Here is an 18,920-nt window from a genome sequence, read left to right as displayed (position 1 = left end):
ACTCTCTCTCTGAATCTTCACAACACCCCTGGAGGTTGGTACTATTATTATTTTAATTTTACAGACGTGAAAACAAAGGTGTTTTTTTTAAAGATTTTATTTATTTATTTGACAGAGAGAGACACAGCAAGAGAGGGAACACAAGCAGGGGGTAGGGGCAGAGGGAGAAGCAGACTCGCTGCTGAGCAGGGAGCCCGATGTGGGGCTCGATGCGGGGCTCGATGCGGGGCTCGATCCCAGGACCCTGGGATCATGACCTGAGCTGAAGGCAGACACTTAACCACTGAGCCACCCAGGCACCCTGAAAACAAAGGTTTTAGGGCTTAAAGTAGCTTGTCCACATAAAGCTAGTAGGCAGTAAAGGAGTCTGAGAGAACTGAAGCCCTACTGTTCACTGTTTCCTGGGGCTGTTGTGTGCTCACGTGAGTGTATAAATGGGTGTGCACTTATACACAGAAACCTCTGGGACAGTATGTTTGTGCCAGTGCCTCATAAATTTGGGTTTGTAGGTTCAATCTTTAAGGTTTTCACCATCTGAAGGAACTGAAACCATAATTAGGATAAATTGTTTCCTTGTGGCATCATGCCTCACTTTGACGACTACTATTTCTACCCTCAGGCTGAGGCCAGTGTTGGGATTTTCTCATCCGTTAGGAGCTATATAAATCAGCTGAAAGAGGCCAGTGAGATATGGCTGAAATCACTTCCTCTCTACACACATCGGTGGTGATACCTCACCCTTGACCTTACCTCCGTCATTATAAAGTCATGAACCTCCTGAGAAGAGAGAGCTAGGTGTGGCCTCATTTGGTCATACACTGATGAATGATTTAGCAACTCTTCCAACGGTGGCAGAGATAAAGTTACAGCAAGTCTTTTTTGTTTGTTTTTATTCTTGCAAGTCTTTTTTTTTTTTTTAATCCAAAGACTGATATACCCATTTCTGAAGATAATTTTTCTATATCAAGCTTCGTACTTAATTTAAATGCCGACAAAAGAAAGATATATTTTTTGGAGTCCAGATATGAAAATGTAAGATGAACAAATTATTTCACGAGGAAAACTGCAATCTCATTGTCTCCATTTGGTTATTTTTAAACTCCCTAAAAATTATTAACGAGCGTGCAGCTTATCGGGCAGCTAAGCAATATAAAATAAAAACTTACATCTGCCAGAGTCAACAGAGCCTTCCGGAAATCACCAGATGTTTCAGAACTAATGTCATCTCCAAGACTCTTCTTATATACTGAAGCCAAATAAGAATACATTAAGAATACATTAAGCCTTGACAAACTGAAAAACATTATTACAAAACCGAGAAAAGCTTAAATGTCAACACTGGCAAGGAATGAGTACCTGAGAAAATAAATCTTGACTCTTTTTTTTTTAACTTCTTGGGGCTCTTCTGATAGGGATACATTCTTCTCGTAACTATTATTATAGTGTGTGTTCTGGTAGATACAGAAGAACAGAAAGAATTGCCGTGGAAAAGCCAGGGTGGGCAAGCTGCTAGTTTGCCTTCTGATTACTATTTCATTCCGCCACAGTAACAGAACACTGTCCTTGAGCAAGACCTACTGCCCACAACTTAGACTGCATTCTCAGCTTTCCTCTTAGCTTAGTACCTTAGGTACAGCTCCATGACTAAGTTATTGGCAATGAAACGTAGGTGAACATATGTGACATTGCTGGGAAATCTCCTTAAGGATGGCTCGTGCCCTTCCTCCATCCTCCTGCCTGGTCTGTAGACTGATGCCTGGAGCTCAGGCAACCATCTTGAACCATGAAGAGAAGGACTACATCTTAGCGACAGCAGGGACGGAAGCAAGAAGGGGCCTGGGTTCCTGAAAGCGTTGAGGAGCTACCACACCAGTCCTGGAACTGCCTGTCTCCGACAACTTCTACATATGGGAGAAGTACATTTTTCTCTTATCTGAGCCACTGCTTGTTTCATCGAGCCTAACCTTAATTGTGATGTATATGGCTAGACTGTATAATGTGATACCTCTCAAAAGTGAGAAAGCTACCCTAAAATATACTACTTCCAATTGACAAATGCCATTTATGTGTTCACGTATTTGAGTACTGACTAGTTGTAGCCCCTCCTGCATAGCCTGCATTGTGCAATGTCTACTGGTTTCAAATCGATTTTCTGCTCCATCCATGAGGTGGTGATTCACTGGCGGCCACTATGTACCTGGATGTAGCTGACACCAGGTCGCTATCTGAACTCTGCCCGCATCCTTCTCAAGACCTCTATGGTCATATAAATGTTTTTGGCCTTTTAAATCAACAGAAGATGATTACAGAAGGTGATATGAGATTATCTAATAGCAAGAACTGTGTTGAAACAGAAACTCTTCCAGCATGATTTTAGTCTTTTTTTTTTACAAAGTCTATAATTTTTTAAAGCAACCGAAATAAGCAAAATCCATTATGAATGCAAATTATTTATCTAAATAATAACACTTTATAGGCACCGTTTTATCTAACAGTTATGATATTGTTTTATCTATCCTTCATTCTAATTAGAAAAAAAAATTTTTAATACAAGAAAAAGTTCAGAATTCAGCTCTCTATTTAGACTCTATCGTGTCATTGTACTAGACCAGCTACATGAAACACTGGGTCCTTTTATGAGAGCCAAGATGGCAGCCGACTTCGATGGATTTCGTATGCATGGGCCTCCATTTTACATTATGTGGCACCATCATCCTTGCTGCAGTTGACTGCCATAGGGTTGCCATCTGACTCTAAGTGGTCAGCAGCCAAAGAGGTGAGCTGGTGGGAGAACGGTGCCCAAAATAACGCTATCTATTAGAGGGCGCCTTCCTGAGCTCACTGAATCTTCTCTTAGGGAGTGAGCTGCACAGAAAAAGAGACAAAGACAGTAACAAAGAAGGAGAAAAGCTCCAAGGAATAAACGGCAAAAGAGAAGCCAAGAATAACCGTAAGCCATGGGGGCAAATAAAAGCCTGAATAGACAAATACCTCGTGGTAAGGGGAGAGAAGTGGCTTGGTACTGTCAAGAACAGTAGAAGCAGAAGGGAGAGGAAGGAGTTACTGTAACAGAAACATCAGCACAGGGAGCAATGGATGCCTGATGCTGAGGGAGCCACAGATAACAGAGTCCCTAGGGTAGTGTTATGTCCTAAATCTCCATAAAGCTTGGCTACACATGACTGGGCCTGTTTCCTTCTTTCACTCCTTATGTATCATGAATCCCTCTTAATCAAAGTAACCTAGATGCCAGTCCATTCCTTATAGCCTTAGAGAGCTTACCTCACACGGATATTGAGGCCCCCGATAACTCTGAACTATGATCACAGGTCATATTTGCAAAACAACAGTCCTAAATGCTAGAACTTTCACTTGGCTCTTAAGACGACAATCTCAATCTTGGGGATGTTAATTCAATGCCTATTTGAATTTATCCCTCACTGTTCTGGACACTGAAGCTACAGCAGTGAACGAAACCAGACAAAATTCCTGGCTTCACAGAGTTTACGTCTCAGGGTTGTTTGTACATAGATGCTGGACCCCAGAAAGCCATCGAGGGGCAGGTCAATTCATGGAGCAGTAATTCTTCTAAGAACCACTAGGAAGTAACCAGGCACCTTGGTATAGAGCCTCTGGCCCCGATGATTTTTTATATGCAAATCTCATTAAATTGAGAGAACCAAATATTTTAAACACCTACAATGTGAGGGTAATCCTCCCGGGACTGTGCTGTAACTTGTGTTGTCATGCTAACCCTGGGGGAGGGGGTCTGTGCCAGAATTACACTGACGGGACTTTCTCATTTTTACACAGCTAACAGACTACGAGGACTTGGGCTAATTATACTGAATCCACATGCTCAACACATTCTCTAAATGGTTCATCTAATTTTCCACACCCCAAATCAAGAGGCTAATCTAAGTGGTTTTTAACATATAATATTGATATATAATGATTTGAATCTCTTACACTGGTAGCTGATTCAATTAGGCAGTGATTGCCAAGAGCAAAATCCACCACAGCTGTAATGTGCTAAGTGCAAAGTGTCAATGCCACGGTTTATGCAGCAGTTTCTAGCTCAGGTCATATTCACATTTTCTCTGAAGATCCACCGTCCTTAGCCCATTTTAGAATGTATCCTTCTTTTTATGTCTTTCTGCCCAAAATGCCTTGTGAAGAAGAGCTTGGTGGGTTTCTGGGGAGAGCCACATGGGCTCCTATGTGTGTGGACAGTGGTAAAAGTAAGCAGAGAATAAGCCCACCTGTGTAGTAAGCTTGCGAGATCTCCTTCATCTGCCTGCTTGTTCTGGTGGTTAAGATTTCAATCAGTGCATGTTCACTTGTTCCAGTGCCCTGAAAAAGAAAAGGAAATCTATTTTTAGAATACTTGAAAAGCTTAATGTCATGCATTTCAGGCTTAATACTGATGAAAAGAAGTTGTCAGTAAATCAGCATAAGGTTGTATATTGCTCTAAAGCGGTTTTCTCGTTTTTTTCATATGTTTTAGTATGAAAATAACACAAATCATCTAAACTGACATCAAATTGTTCAAGAAAACTTCCCACTCCAGTGTAAAAATCAATTGAATAACTGCAGGGAGAAATAGTGTAAAGGGAAAAGCCCATGTCATTCAAGATCAGAAGTGAGCATTCGAATGTGCCATTATGTTTAGAAAGGGCTCTGCAGTTCTTTTGAATGAGTTCATCCTTCTGCTAATGCACTAGGTCAGCAGGTATCATCTTCATACAGGGAGATTTTTAAAGCCTTAATAATGTATGTCATGGGCCTCGTTGATTTGGGGACTAGTTACCCTGAGCCTTGGTTTATACTGAGGTCACTGAATCATGCTGTGACTCCAAGAAAAGCCTTTTACACTAGAACTTGGTCAAATAAGGTCAATGCAGCTTATGAACTGAGGCTAAATTCTGTCCCTCTGTGGCAGAGGTTCCTAGTTGCCCTCAACGTCTCTCCTTTTTAATTAGCTAATTAATTAATTTAAAAACAGACTAGTTTTCACAGTTTTTAGATCAGGGTTAGGTTCACAGCAAAACTGAACAGACCTCAACTCTTTTACCTTCCTTGCCTTAGTAATATTGAACCCTCAATTTTTAACTTAGCATATAGCTACCCAAGTAGATATATTACTCAGCTTCCCTTAGAACTAGGTTTATTCATATAACAAATTATGATCCATAGACTATATGTAAAGTACCCTGTGCAGTTTCTGAGAGTCCTGAAGGAGAGGAAATGAACCCTTCTTTGTCTCTCACTGTCTTTTTGGCTGACTGAGACAAAGATACAATGCCTGGATCTTGAGTTCCCATCTTTAGCCAACAAGTGGAATCTACAAGCTAAAGATGGTAAAACCTCAAGATCGAAGGAACCAGAGTCTCTGATAATGGTTGTGCCAGGACACCCAGCTCTGGACTGCCTACTGTGGATTTCTTTTGCATCAGAGAGAATTTTTTCTAATCCTTGTTGGTGAATCTAATCCTTATCAGGCCACCTGTTAAACTGTCCCCCATGTGGCAGCCACAGAAATGCACTGCTCAGATTTTATTTTAAGAGAATCTGCTGCAAACAATGTCTTTGGGTGATAGCCTCCAATCGTCAGAGCTCTGGATCTGCCACACAGTTGACAAAGAGGTCACGCTCCCTCCAAGCTGCTCTCAGCAAGTGACTGAACATTGAAGGGGTACTGGAGCTGGACCATTTCTGCCCAGTGTAGGACTTCTCCAAAGGGCAAGCTTTGCTCAGGAGCTCCCCACTGGCCTGCCACAGCTTTCTCAGAGCTGCACTGTAGACGGAAGTGCTTCCTATCCAAGCCACTTCCTTCCCTCTCTCCTTTCATGTGTGACAGACCCGAATTGCCATCTGAAGCTCCACCCAACCTCCCCGGCTCTGTCTCCTCTTTATCCTTCATAAGATTTCCCCCAGGAAATCTCTTGTGTACCTCATTCCATCTTGCCATCTTCTTTTTGGGTGCCCATACCTCTTCCACGGAAGAGAAAGTCTCCCCCAACTCTGATAAGGAGGTAGAATACAGCCTATACCTCAGACCTAGACTCCTTCCTTCCCCTCCTTCCTGTCAACACATGTGTTGAGTACCTACTTCACTTCAGGTTTTCCTCTTGGAACAGAAGATACAGACCAAGACTGATGAGGTTCTCTGCTATGATGGAGATTTGCCTTTTAATTGAATGGACAAATATACAAACAACAACAACAACAACAAACCCCAAGATAATTTTAGATGGGAACAGGTGTAATTAAGAAAATAAAACTGAGTGAATCGATAGAAAATATATGGAGGGAAAACACTCCAGATGGAAAAACATCATGTAGAAAGACCTCAAGGTAGGAATAAGCTTAGAACGTTCAAGCAGCAGAGAGAAGGCCAGTGTAGCTACAGCATTCAATCGGGGGGGACAGGGAGGAGAGGGCGTGGTAGACAGAGGCAAGGGACCAAGTAGGAAGGTATTGATATGGTCCAGTCAAGAGATGGTGGTGGTTGAACTAGAATGGTAGCAACGGATTTTGAGAGACACGCACACATTTCTGACAGACTTGCAGACAGATGTGGGAATAGAGCAAATGGACTTGCCGATGGATTCTGGGAGCTCTGAAGAGTGAGGGAAAGCAAGGGGTCAAAGATAATCCTCGGTTTCTGACCTAAGCAATGGGGTTGATGATGGTGCCATCTACTCTCAATGACAACAAAGTGGAGAATTTGACTCTTTGGGTCAAAAACCAAGGAAATGAAATTACGATATGATGCTATTCTTTCAGCCCAGGTTCACTGGGCTCAAGGTTCTGCAACCGTTCCCCATTTCAGGACTGTTCTACCACTTGGATAGTGCAGCATCAAAATGACACCCAAATCTGTCCTATTTACACCCATCTCTCAAGTGTGCGCTGGAAGTAAGTCATTATTCTTGATGACACAGTTAAATCTCAAGCCCAAATTGGGCTCATACCTTCATGGATTTCTTCAGCTGCTTTGCGTCAAACACAGCCGGAGGAGTCACAAGGGCCACCATGAGTTGCTTAAAGTGGCCAGAGAGATCGCCCTTCAAGTCATCTTTCAGTTCCTAAAATAAAACGCCCCAAAGAGGGAAGCATGAAATACTTTTCCTTTCTCTTTCTATAAAGTCACATCCTGAAAGATAAACAAAGGTATCAATTCGGACAAAAATATGCCAATTCACAGGGAATAAACAGAAATGGTGAACTATTTCTAAGGATAGCACGCTGCATTTTGTGACTGCTTCCAAGATGTTCTGTTTTATAGGTTTTCTGAACGAAAGCCAATGGAGGGGGTTACATAAGTGCCACAGATAGGAACCGTGTATCAAAATGCATTTCCTAGGCTCCAGATGCTCCCAATATTTGGGTTGGGGGTAGAAGAAGAGGAAGGGGAGCCCTTTAATTCACACCCAGCGTCACCAGTAGGTGCTTCTCAGTGACTGCCAAAGAGCGCGGGAGAGAAAAGGGAAGGAGAGACAGGGGCTGGTCACCTGCCTCTGCTGAGTGCGGAACCGCGAGGCATCAAAGCAGTTTTCTGGCAACAACAGCTGCTTTGCGTCAAACATGTAGGTCTTACATGTAGGTAAGACCCTACATGTAACGAGCCGGTATTACTTATTATTGTCCTTTGGCACTGTTTTCACACATTACGTAAGTACAGTCCATCTCATCTGCTTGAAGGCAGGTCGTATGGTTTTTATTTCTAATACTGAAATGAGTGTTAGTGAATTATTATTATTATTTTTAAAGATTTTGTTTATTTTTTGACAGAGAGAGACACAGCGAGAGAGGGAACACGGGCAGGGGGAGTGGGAGAGGGAGAGAAGCAGGCTTCCCGCCGAGCAGGGAGCCCGATGCGGGGCTCGATCCCAGGACCCTGGGACCATGACCCGAGCCGAAGGCAGACGCTTAACCGACTGAGCCACCCAGGCGCCCCGAATTATTATTTTTCTTGCTCTTGATTATTTTCAGCTCTGAGACAGAGGCTGGCAGCCTCCCAGACCACTCTGACAATGTGGACACATACCAACATCTACCAGGCCACCAGGGGGCCCAGGGGGGCGGCAGACAAAACAAATGGGTTGGAGCCAAGTGTCACTAGTTCTGCCTTAATCCACCACAGGGTGTTTCCTCTCTAAACGCTAAGCTTTACTACCATCTGTCCTCAACCCAGGACTTTCCAACTGAATCTCACTTCACATGTTCTCAATCCATCCCACTGTGAGAAACGGTGTCCCCCTTCACCTTGTCCTTCCTCCATAGACCGGAAATCCTGAAAGGCCAATGGATCATTCATGTTCCCTATACATGAGCGCTTTGCCTTGTCAAGAAGCTTGGCAATTAATTTAATGTGACAGGTGTTTCCTGGGTACCTGCTCTGTGCTAGGCATTTAAAGGTGAGTTAGACACAATCTTTATTCCTCGGAGATTATGCCCTAAGAGGAAAACCAGAAATATTCAAAGATAAAATGTCAATATAATATGTTAAGTATCTGATAAAGTGTGAAGGTTAAATATTAAGAAGGGTGTCTTAATGGGGTCTGGGGGCTTGGAGGACACTGTCAGGAGGTGATGCCTGAGCTGCCTTTGGATGGTCTCTACACCCTCTCAGTTCGCACCTGGTATCAACAGCCTGACTGCTGTTACCACTCTTTCCCCTCCACAGTTTGTGAGCCACAGAAGTTTAGACAGTCTTTTGCAAATATAAAGTAGCTTCTAGTATTCCCTTGCTTACAGACTTCCAGTGATTCTCTACTGTTCTTAGAATAAAACCTAAACCTCTGTACCAAGACCCCAAGGCCCAGCATATTCTAACCCCCTCTCCAACATCATCTCTTCCATCTGCTCCCCTTATTCTCCATACTCCTGCCATATTAGAAGTCTTTCTGTTTCTTAAATAGTCCCAGCTTGTTTTTGCTTCAGGGCTTTTGCGTGTGCTGTGACTTCTGTCTGAAATGTTCTTCCCCAGATCAAGTAAGGTACAATCCTTAGTACTGTTTGGTTTTAGTTGAGAGTAAGGCAACCCCCCTCACTGATATGTCTTTACCACCCTATTTCAAGGAGCCATTCAGCAGCTACTCTCTGCCATATCATCCCATTTTAATTCTTTCATAACATTTACTAATATCTAAATATTTTATTTAGTTCTTATCTTCCTAATAAAATGGTAGCTCCATGATAAAAAGAAGGATCTGCTTTTTAGACCAGTGAATCTCCAATGTCTAGGGTATCTCCTGACATGGAGTAATACCCCATTCCGGACACAGAGTAGTTCATTACTGAACAAACACACCATGTGGGGAAAAAACCACAAAATGTTCTTGTGTAGTTCCTGTATAGCTTCTGCTGCTTAGTGAGTTTTCATGTGCTGAATGAATTAAATCTACAATTACAAGGATACTTTAGAGTTGGAAGAGAAGTTAAGGACGACCTGAGACAGGATCTACCAGTTAATTGGTCAGGTAACTCTTTGTTGTGTGGGCCATCTTCTGCGTTGCAAGATCTTTGGCAGCGTTCCTGACCTCCGCCCACCGGATCCCAGAAACGTCCCTCTCTCTCCCTCCAGATGTGAAGATCACATTGTCTCAAGACATTGCCAGATACCCAAATCATTCCTCATTTAAAGCCATTGGTCGGTCTCTCTTTAAAACAATCCTCCTCATCCAACAGGTAAAAAAATGAAGGCCCCGAAAGATCAAATAACATGAGCAAGGCCGTTCAGCCTGTTAAGGGCAAACCAGGACTCACACGCCAGGCTGCTGACTGGGTACACAGGGTACTTTCTGTTACACTCGGCCTGAAACAAAAGATCTTTGGTGTAATCATGGGGGAGCATCTCTGATCCATAGTGATTAACTCTTTACTGGCTGTTACGTTAATCAAATTGTACCTTTCCATATGCTGCTTGATATTCCTGAACAATCAGCTGGCGTTGTGCATTCGTCCTTTCAGTCAGAATGCTGATGAGCGTTTTCTCGTCTGTTCCTAAATGAAACGAAAATAATTTTACTCACCATCAACCCAAAGATGCTTAATATCTGTCGTGAACAAAAGAAAAAAAATGATTAATGGTTTGAAACAAATGCAGACAGGAAGGCATTTTGGTTTTTAACTTCCAGGTTCTTACCAGGTTGGAATCTCCATTTCTTTCCCAGGCTTTTGGAAAAGAAAATTAACTTTGGAGAGTTTGGGGGGGAGGGGAATAATCATTGTCCAAATATTCCTCTCTGTGTATCAGACAGAGGGAGTAGTGCAAGGAATATGCTGCTTTTGAGCTGGGTTTTTTTCACCCTTATGAGATTCAGTTACTGTCTTATCACCTTTTATCTCTCTATTGCCATACTTGATATCAAATTATTTTTTCTCTAGAAAAAAGGAACTGACATGTATTGAGAACCTGCCATATTCTAGGCCCCTTTTAGTCATTGTCATAGTTAATATTCACAGAAACTGTGGGCACTGGGTATGATTAAGCTGTTCCAAAGGTGAAAACACTAATATTTAGATAAGTTATCTCATGTGCCAAAGTCATGCAGCTTTTAAGTGGTGTAGCAAGAACATGAACCCAAATCTCTGACTCTAAAACATTTATTTCCCTCTCTGATCCGTACCTCTTTCAGGCATCCCAGACCATATACTTAAGCACCTCTTCTAAGTAAAGGGCTGATGCTGGCCTGCTTAAGAATGCCCTCAAGGTCCCAATTTTCTTGGTAATTATAGTATGAAGCTAGAGTGGGAAGCTGTGTCTGCCTCCTTTGCAGCAGAGGACTCCCCCTGGTTGGGGAACTGTGAGTTGGCTTGTGAGCCTTGGGCCTGCGTGATTAGAATGGCTCAACTTCTGCGTGTTGAGTGACCCCCATACACCTTGGCTACACATGCCAGTGGCCATGGTACACGCTCTACATCAGGGATGGGGCAAAATAAACTGAGAACTTGGTTAGCTGCTGGGCCTCCCAGTGAAGGGTACTGCTCCCCCGTAATGCTGGTCTTGCATTCTTCTAGTAAACACAGAACTAGATCAAAGCCCAGCTGTGTCGCATGAGTCCAGTGATCGATTTGAACCTCTAATGGCATCTGTGTTGGTGCAAGACTAAACACCTCCAAGTGCACAAGCAGTATCTCAAACTCAGATGATCCAGGTGGAATTCATTCTCTTTCCTCTCTAACTCGTCTCTCATGCTATGTTCCCTCATCAATGACATCACTACGGATATAGTCATCAAACCAAAAATCCTGGCAGTCATCCTACACTCCTTTCTTTTCTTCACTCCCTACATTGTAGCAATCATCTGCCTCTCTTGAATTTGTCCTCTCCTCTGCCCCTGTGCACACAGCATACTATACCTAGAAACTTCAACAGCCTCCTGATTTGGCCCCCTTACAGTTCACACCAAGCATGATTGCCCCAGTAAATTCTTTAAAATGTGCCTGATCATGTCAATCCCTTGGGTGAAATCCTAATGGCTCTCTGTAACCTTCATGATGAAGCTCAAGCCCCTTAGCTCGTTACACCTGCTCAATAGGGCCTAGCTCCTGTCTCAAGTCTCTGTTGTAATTTTCTACCCCTTCTCAACATCTCTATGCCCTATGCCCCAAGACTCCAGATATAACCACTCCTGACAGTCCCGTGAAGTTTGTATGCTAGAAGGTTCTTTATCTCTTAGTTTTGCAAATGCTCAAGACCAGAAACTAGGGGCACCTAGGTGGCTCAGTGTCTGCCTATTGTTAAGTGTCTGCCTTCATCTCAGGTCATGATCCCAGGGTCCTGGGATAGAGCCCTGTGTCGGGCTCCCTGCTCCACGGGAAGCCTGCTTCTCCCTCTCCCTCTCCCCCTGCTTGTGTTCCCTCTCTCGCTGTGTCTCTCTCTGTCAGATCAATAAATAAAATCTAAAAAAAAAAAAAAAAAAAAAAAGACCAGAAACTAAAACAAGCTGCCTTGTGGTTCAGAGACTGGATTTGACACATCTCTAATGCAAATACCATTATGACACCTGGTTCTGGACTAAGAACACATCAGTAATGGTCCTCACAAGCATCTCAAAGTAGGTCTGCAACCCAACATGCAAAAATTTGTGAAGAAACATAATGTTAAGAAAAAAAGACAAGCAATAGAATGTAAGACTATTATTTCATTCAATTTGACATTAACCTCATGGAACAATCTACTCAACATGGAACCTAAATAGGGAAGGCATAGAGATAAATGAAGAAATACTTGTCATTTAAAAACAGAAAAAAAAAAAACCCAAATGACAGAAACAAGATAGTATTACACTGATATAAAAATCCAAAGAGTATATTTCATGGAACTTGACAAACTGACCCTAATATTTGGCGGCGGGGGGGGGAGAGGGGGTAAAGGGTCAAAAAAAGCTCTTGCCTTACTAGACACTAATTATAAAATTAGAATAGTAATTATGACTATGTGATATGGAGCCAGGGATAGGCAAACAGACCAATGGAGCAGAAACAGAGAAACTTAGAAGACAATGCGGCATTACTAATCAGTGTGCAAAGGAGGTGTTCTTCAATAAATTGTGCTGGGACAATCAACCAGCCACATGGGATAAAACAAAATTAGATACCTTTAAATAACTTACACAAACATTAATTCCACATAGATTGAAAATCCCACAGTGAAAAATAAGATTGTAAAACTCTGGGGAGAAAATACAGGAGAATATCTTTATGAGCTCATTATAGAAAAGACATGTAGGAAAAATACTGGTAAACTTGATTTCCCTGAAATTTAAAATTTCTAGGCAATATAAGTTACTATAACCAATGTTAAAAGAAAACCACAGACTAGGAGAAGATACTTTCATGGATTGTAATTTTTTTAAAAATTTGTATCCAGAATTTATAAAAAACAATCTTGCCAATCATGAAGAAGACAATCCAACTGAAAAATGGATAAAGATAGGAAGACATAATTCATGGAAGAAGCAGATGAACAAGAAAGGAGACTCAGCCATATCAGTCATGGGGGATGGGGGGGAGTGAGGAAGCAAACATACATACAGGATGAGATTCAATTTTAGACCCACTCAATTAGGAAAACAGAAGAGTGTGACCCCAGCAAATACCGGGGAGAACATGGGGCAAGAGTAAGTTTCACAGATACCGAACTGCTGGTAGGAATGCTAATTTGCATATTCATTTTAGAGAGCAGTTTGGCAAAATTTCTTTTTTTTTTAAGATTATTATTTATTTATTGAGAGAGATAATGAGAGAGAGAAAGCATGAGAAGGGGGGAGAGTCAGAGGGAGAAGCAGACTCCCCGCTGAGCAGGGAGCCTGATGAAGGACTCGATCCCAGGACTCCAGGATCATGACCTGAGCTGAAGGCAGTTGCTTAACCAACTGAGCCACCCAGGCGCCCTGGCAAAATTTCTAGTTAATTTGAAGATGAACATCTTCAACCTCGAAATTCCATTTGCTATATTCTAGAGAAATGGAAGCAAATGTGCACAGACATAAGCAGGAATATTCAATGCAGCATTTTAACACTACAATAGAAAAGAATTATAGGCAATTTAAATGTTCCATCAATATCCCATCTTACAATATAATAATTCAATAGACTACTATGCAAGTAAAGTTAATGAACTAGAGCTTAACATATCAACATGGATAAATCTCAAAAACAAAATGTTAAGGGCTAAAAAGAAGTTGCAGGAGAATGTACATGCAATACACAGTATCATTCTAATTTATACTGTTTGAGACCCTGCAAACTATATGTACATATACATATAGTTATGGAATTAAAAGTTTCATGGGAATAAACTCTACCTTAGGATCGTGTTTTGTCTCTAGGAAACAGGGTGGGAAAGAGATCCAGGAAGAATCAGCAGAAGGGTATCTGTAATGATTTATTATGATGATCACTGTTGGTAGCAATGATGGTGAGGTACTATTTCACAGTAAGTAAATATGGCAAATATTAAGATTTAAGAAAATTGGGTACCCTATGCATTTTTTCCTCATTATTTCATAATTTTAATTTATTTTTTTTAGGGCAGGTCGGGGAGAGGCAGAAGCAGTGGGAGAGACAGAATCTTAGGCAGGCTCCACGCCGGGTGTGGAGCCTGATGCAGGGCTTGATCTCACGACCCTGAGATCATGACCTGAGCCGAAATCAAGAGTTGGACACTTAACCGACTGAGCCACCCAGGTGCCCCACTATTTCACAATTTTTTAAAAAGTCCCTTACAATTTCTCCAGTTGAGGAAGCCAACTTGGGCAAATTGAACCAATGCACTTTTAAATTGTAACTTTCCTGATTTGCTTCAATGTGAAGAGAGCAATTGCAGAACAGTACTCACCGATTCCTCTGATTGCCTTGCGAATCGCTTCAGCATCCACTGATGGGCTGAAGCCCGGATAATCGTGCATTGTCCCTCGGTGTCCAACCTGGAAGGAAATATCTGAAAGTGCCACTAGTTCAGAATGACCTCTTTATTTGCATTACATACATTCGCGCATGCACATTGGAAGCATAACAAACCCTTAATTGGCAACACTTTCCTTTCCCTTAAGGAGTGGTTCAGGAGACTCTCCTGTCTCCAGACATGTGAGCAATTGACATTTGCCACATATACAAAAAGGCCTCTCCTTTCTCCCCTTGTGTAAGAGATTAGAAATACAAATAGTTATTCTCTAGAGCAATAAATTGTGCTAATCCCAGTGACTCTGAAGAATATTTGCTTTCACAAACAATGAATCATGGAACACTACATCAAGAACTAATGATGTAATGCATGGTGATTAACATAACAATAAAAAAGAATATTTGCTTTATTATTTTATCTCATTTTAAAGATTTTATTTATTTGAGAGAGAGAGAGCATAAGTAGGGGGAACAGGAGAGGGAGAGGGAGAAGCAGACTCCCCACTGAGCAGGGAGCCCGATGCGGGGCTGGATCCCAGGACCCTGGGATCATGACCTGAGCCGAAGGCAGACGCTTAATGACTGAGCCACCCAGGCGCCCCAGAATATTTGCTTTAAAGTGGCCTCTGCACGAAAACAATGAGAAAGTGAGAATTTCCTGTATCCTCTTTGTTTTCAAGTGATAACTCAAAGTTCTTCACCGCATCTCACACAGAAGTAACTGTGGTTTGCAGACTTTAAGATGCTTTAATTAATGCTGACCACTGTCCTTGGGGAAGCCTACACCAAAGGATCCACGAATGAAAACCCCATTAGGACTGCCTGTTCTCAAGCCTTGTTTAACAAGTGTGTAGTTGCAGCTGATAAATTCCCTTCTGAAAGCTCCACTGACATGGATCTTTAGGAGCAACATGGAAATGAAAAATGCCCCGACAGTAATTTTAAACACACAAATTAGAAACATGTCAGTAAGCTGGGAAAGACCATCTTACGGAAAGAATAAAATCTCTTAAAACTGTTTAAGAGACTACAGAACAGCCACAAAGATGCTGAGACAAATGCAAGGGAACATATATTTATATGGCATTTCCTCACTCTGAAGAAAAACATGTCTTTACAGTAATGGTGTTTTCTTTCTAAACTGATTTTCCTATCCTGTTGCTGAATAATATAGGCTCTGTTGTCTTGGGCTAATATGGCTTCATTTAGGCTCTCCTGAGGTTTTTAATATTTTCATGACAGGACATTATCGTGTCACATTAAAGTGAATGGAAAGTTAATGTTCTGGTCCAATAAAAAATGATAGGCTGCTGATTCAATAGATTAGGTTGAACAATTCACTTTAATACAACCAAACACTGTTTAATCTTAAAGCACCCAAAATAGTTTTCATTCTACAAGAGTGATTATAACAGGTTAGAAACTAGCTGTGAATGTGTCTGATCTAAAGGCACCTATTAGAAATCAGTCACTTCCACATAATCTTTGGAGAATCCTCCTTCTCTGAGGCTTAATAAATATTTTATGGGTTCCCAGAGTCAGCTGGCCTCATTTCAGTTCTACCCATCTAGGAACTTTTATGTTGATCTTATCTGTCCACCTTATGTGCCTGGCATTTTAGAAGAACCACCCCAATATTGGAGCATTTGAGTGCTTCATGGCCAGCGCTGTGTGAGATGCTTCAGATGCATCAATAGAGCCTGCATAACATCCCTGAGGAGTAAGAGTGACCCATTTCACTTAGAGGACACCAAGGTTTAAGAGGATTGGAGCATTTGCTCTCAAGCCCACAGAAACTAGGTCAGCAGTAGCATCTGAATTTGAACACAGTCATGACCATTCCAGCCCATTCCTAGTCTTTCTTGAAATATAGGGTCTTGTACCCAGGGTAATTCTTTCAAATGCATACGCCCAGGTCTTGCATTAGACATATTGAACATATTCTTCAGAAGTAAGGTACACTCTACATGCTGAAGAAGTTCCCTGGTGATTTTGCACCACACAGGTATTTACATGGTTGCTTCTGAACCCAAGAAGACAGAATTGCAGTCAGATTCCAATGGCTCGTGAAAAGGGTTTCCATTCTAGCCATGACCATTTCACTGCCCTCTACTACCTACACATCAAAATATGCTGAAATTCCAATGCGCACAATTAGAGAAGGTTGAAATTCCCAGTCCGTTATGTAATATGCCACCCAGTAAGAATTAAGTGCGGAGGAACTCCTTGTTTAATTAAAAGAAAAAAAGTCCCCCCCCGCCGCCGCCGCCCAATGCCAGCTTGAAAAATGGCACGGAAAATCTGAAGCGGAATTTTGGTGAAAATTTTTAGACTGTTTCAGTTATTTAAATAAGCAGTCTAATTCAGTTGATAGATTCGGTTGCCCAGAACATTCAACAATATTTACATGACCTATGAGAAAAATCTTATAGTAAAAGAAATTAATAGAATCTTTTAAATCAGCACATGCCAGGCAGTGAACAAAGTGCTTTACAGACAACTTATTTCAGTCTTACAATGACCTTAACAAAGTAGATTTTATTATTTCCATTAAAAAATGGAAGAAACTCGATTTCAGAGAAATTATTTGCTTACCATAACTCTGCTACTAAGGACAGCCCAAGGATGTGAACCCACCCACTGTGTCTAAAATGCCCTGTGCTCTCTACCACATCACAATACTTCACAGGATTCCATGCCAGTGGTTCTCCAAGTGAAGATACTGGATCAGCCAAAGCAGCATCACCTGGGAACTTGTTAGAGATGCAAATTCTCAGGTCCCACCCCGGTCTTACTGAGTCAAGAGCTCCGGGGCTAAGACTCAGGATCATCTCCAGATGATTCTAATGCATGCTCAAGTTTGAGAACCACTCTCTATTTCATTCTCAGCTGCCCAGAAAACCAAAGCAAAATGAGTAAACAAGTCACAGATTCTTTTATGGGAGGTGGAAGAAGAATTTGACGATGAGCTCATTGTTTCAGGAATGTTGGCATTTTTACAGACAAAACTATTTGCATGGCCTGCTTCATTGCAGGATTCCTTCCTTAACATTTAAACTACTAATCAGTGCTTGACTTCGTCTATTTGCACTAACCCTAACTCCCTAACAAAGTGTCAAGCTAGTGTGGGACACAAATACTTAGCAAAGTTTTTATTTTTCCAAAAAAATCACATTTGATCAGATTTCCATCGGCATCCCTTAAACACTTTAAGTTGCTTTCCTTTTTTTCCAGACTTGACCTTCAGATGCCCCCAAAGGGACACCGATCCTGAAACCAGTTGGAAAATAAATTAAAGCAAGCAATGTCTAAATAAAGGGAGTGGGGAAACTAACAGGAGCTCTTGACATTAATCATTGTTGCTACTTGTGACGCCTGGGTGGCTCAGTCGGTTGAGCATCCAACTCTTGGGCTCAGTGTGGAGTATGCTGGGATTCTTTCCCACTTCCTCTCCCTCTGCCTCTACTCCTCCCCCTGCTCTAAGTAAGTAAGTAAGTAAATAAATAAATAAAATCTTTAAAAAAATTGTTGCTACTTACTGTGTGCCAAGTCTTGTGCTAAGCACGCTTCCTGCATTAGCTCATTCAATCCTCACAAAAGACTTCTAAGGCAGATGTAATACATCTTATTTACAGATAATGATAAAACTGACGCTTAAGTAACTTGCCCAAGTTCACACAGCCAGCAAGTGGTCAGTCTCATCAGCCTCCGCTTCTGATTACTAAGCTAGGCTGCATCTCACTTGAACCATCTTTATGTCAATAGAGTTTTCTCTGATCTTTTTTTTCCTTAGAGATTTTATTTATTTGAGAGAGAGAGAGAGACAGAAATAGTGGCAGAGAGCATGAGCGGGGAGAAGAGGGAGAAGCAGACTCACCGCTGAGCAGGGGGCCCTGCGTGGGGCTCGCTCCCAGGACCCCGGGATCATGACCCAAGCTGAAGGCAGACGCTAACCAACTGAGCCCCCCAGGCGCCCCTTTGTCTGATCTTCTAAAACTCTCCTTTGGAGATCATCAGAGCACCTGATGCCTTGAAGTCATTGGTGTGGCCAAGTGGGGGCCTGGTAAGCTGTCTGCTGCCACCTCCCCTTCCCTCTCCCCTCCCCCCTGCCAAGAAAGGTCGGTCTGTCTTTGACCATGAAAGCCGGCTGCACCCATTTTTTTCATGCAGAGTGTCCTGGGTTTGCAAGAAGTTAAACATTCATATTCAGAAGAATGAATGAAAGAGAAAAACACAAGGCGCCAATCCTGTTGACAGGAAACATATTTAAAGCCCAATGCTTCAGAGCAAGAATAGCTCTGCTATAGGTAGCAGAGGGTGAGGTAAAGCCAAATCACTCATTACTTCGTAAAATCCTGTAGAGGCCACATCCAAAAACTAAGCTTTTAAAGCAATGCCTCATAGAAACTTCCAGGACTCAGGAACTCTTGAAGAGCTGAGGAGAAATGATCACTCTCTGGTCAACGTCCAGTCTGCTGGGTCTTGAGGGTTTATGATAGAAG

General features: G+C 42.0%; 1 protein-coding gene across 1 annotated transcript in view; it reads right to left on the bottom strand.

Moving 5' to 3' along the window:
- The window catches only part of ANXA3 (annexin A3), a 47,430-nt gene that overhangs the window by 13,997 nt on the left and 14,513 nt on the right, over positions 1-18,920 (bottom strand). Inside the window, exons 3-7 of the mRNA XM_025887354.2 lie at positions 14,354-14,441; positions 9,917-10,011; positions 6,978-7,091; positions 4,263-4,353; positions 1,167-1,246 (exon numbers count right to left, since the gene is read on the bottom strand). Coding sequence (XP_025743139.1) covers positions 1,167-1,246; positions 4,263-4,353; positions 6,978-7,091; positions 9,917-10,011; positions 14,354-14,441 — 468 coding nt within the window. The remainder of the gene's footprint in view (positions 1-1,166; positions 1,247-4,262; positions 4,354-6,977; positions 7,092-9,916; positions 10,012-14,353; positions 14,442-18,920) is intronic.

The sequence above is a fragment of the Callorhinus ursinus genome, unplaced genomic scaffold (assembly GCF_003265705.2).
Source record: "Callorhinus ursinus isolate GAN/ISIS: 27379988/994484 unplaced genomic scaffold, GSC_fseal_2.0 scaffold4, whole genome shotgun sequence".
NCBI classification, from domain to species: Eukaryota; Metazoa; Chordata; class Mammalia; order Carnivora; family Otariidae; genus Callorhinus; species Callorhinus ursinus.
Note: the sequence above shows the minus strand (reverse complement) of the source record. Positions and strands in the feature narration are given on the sequence as shown.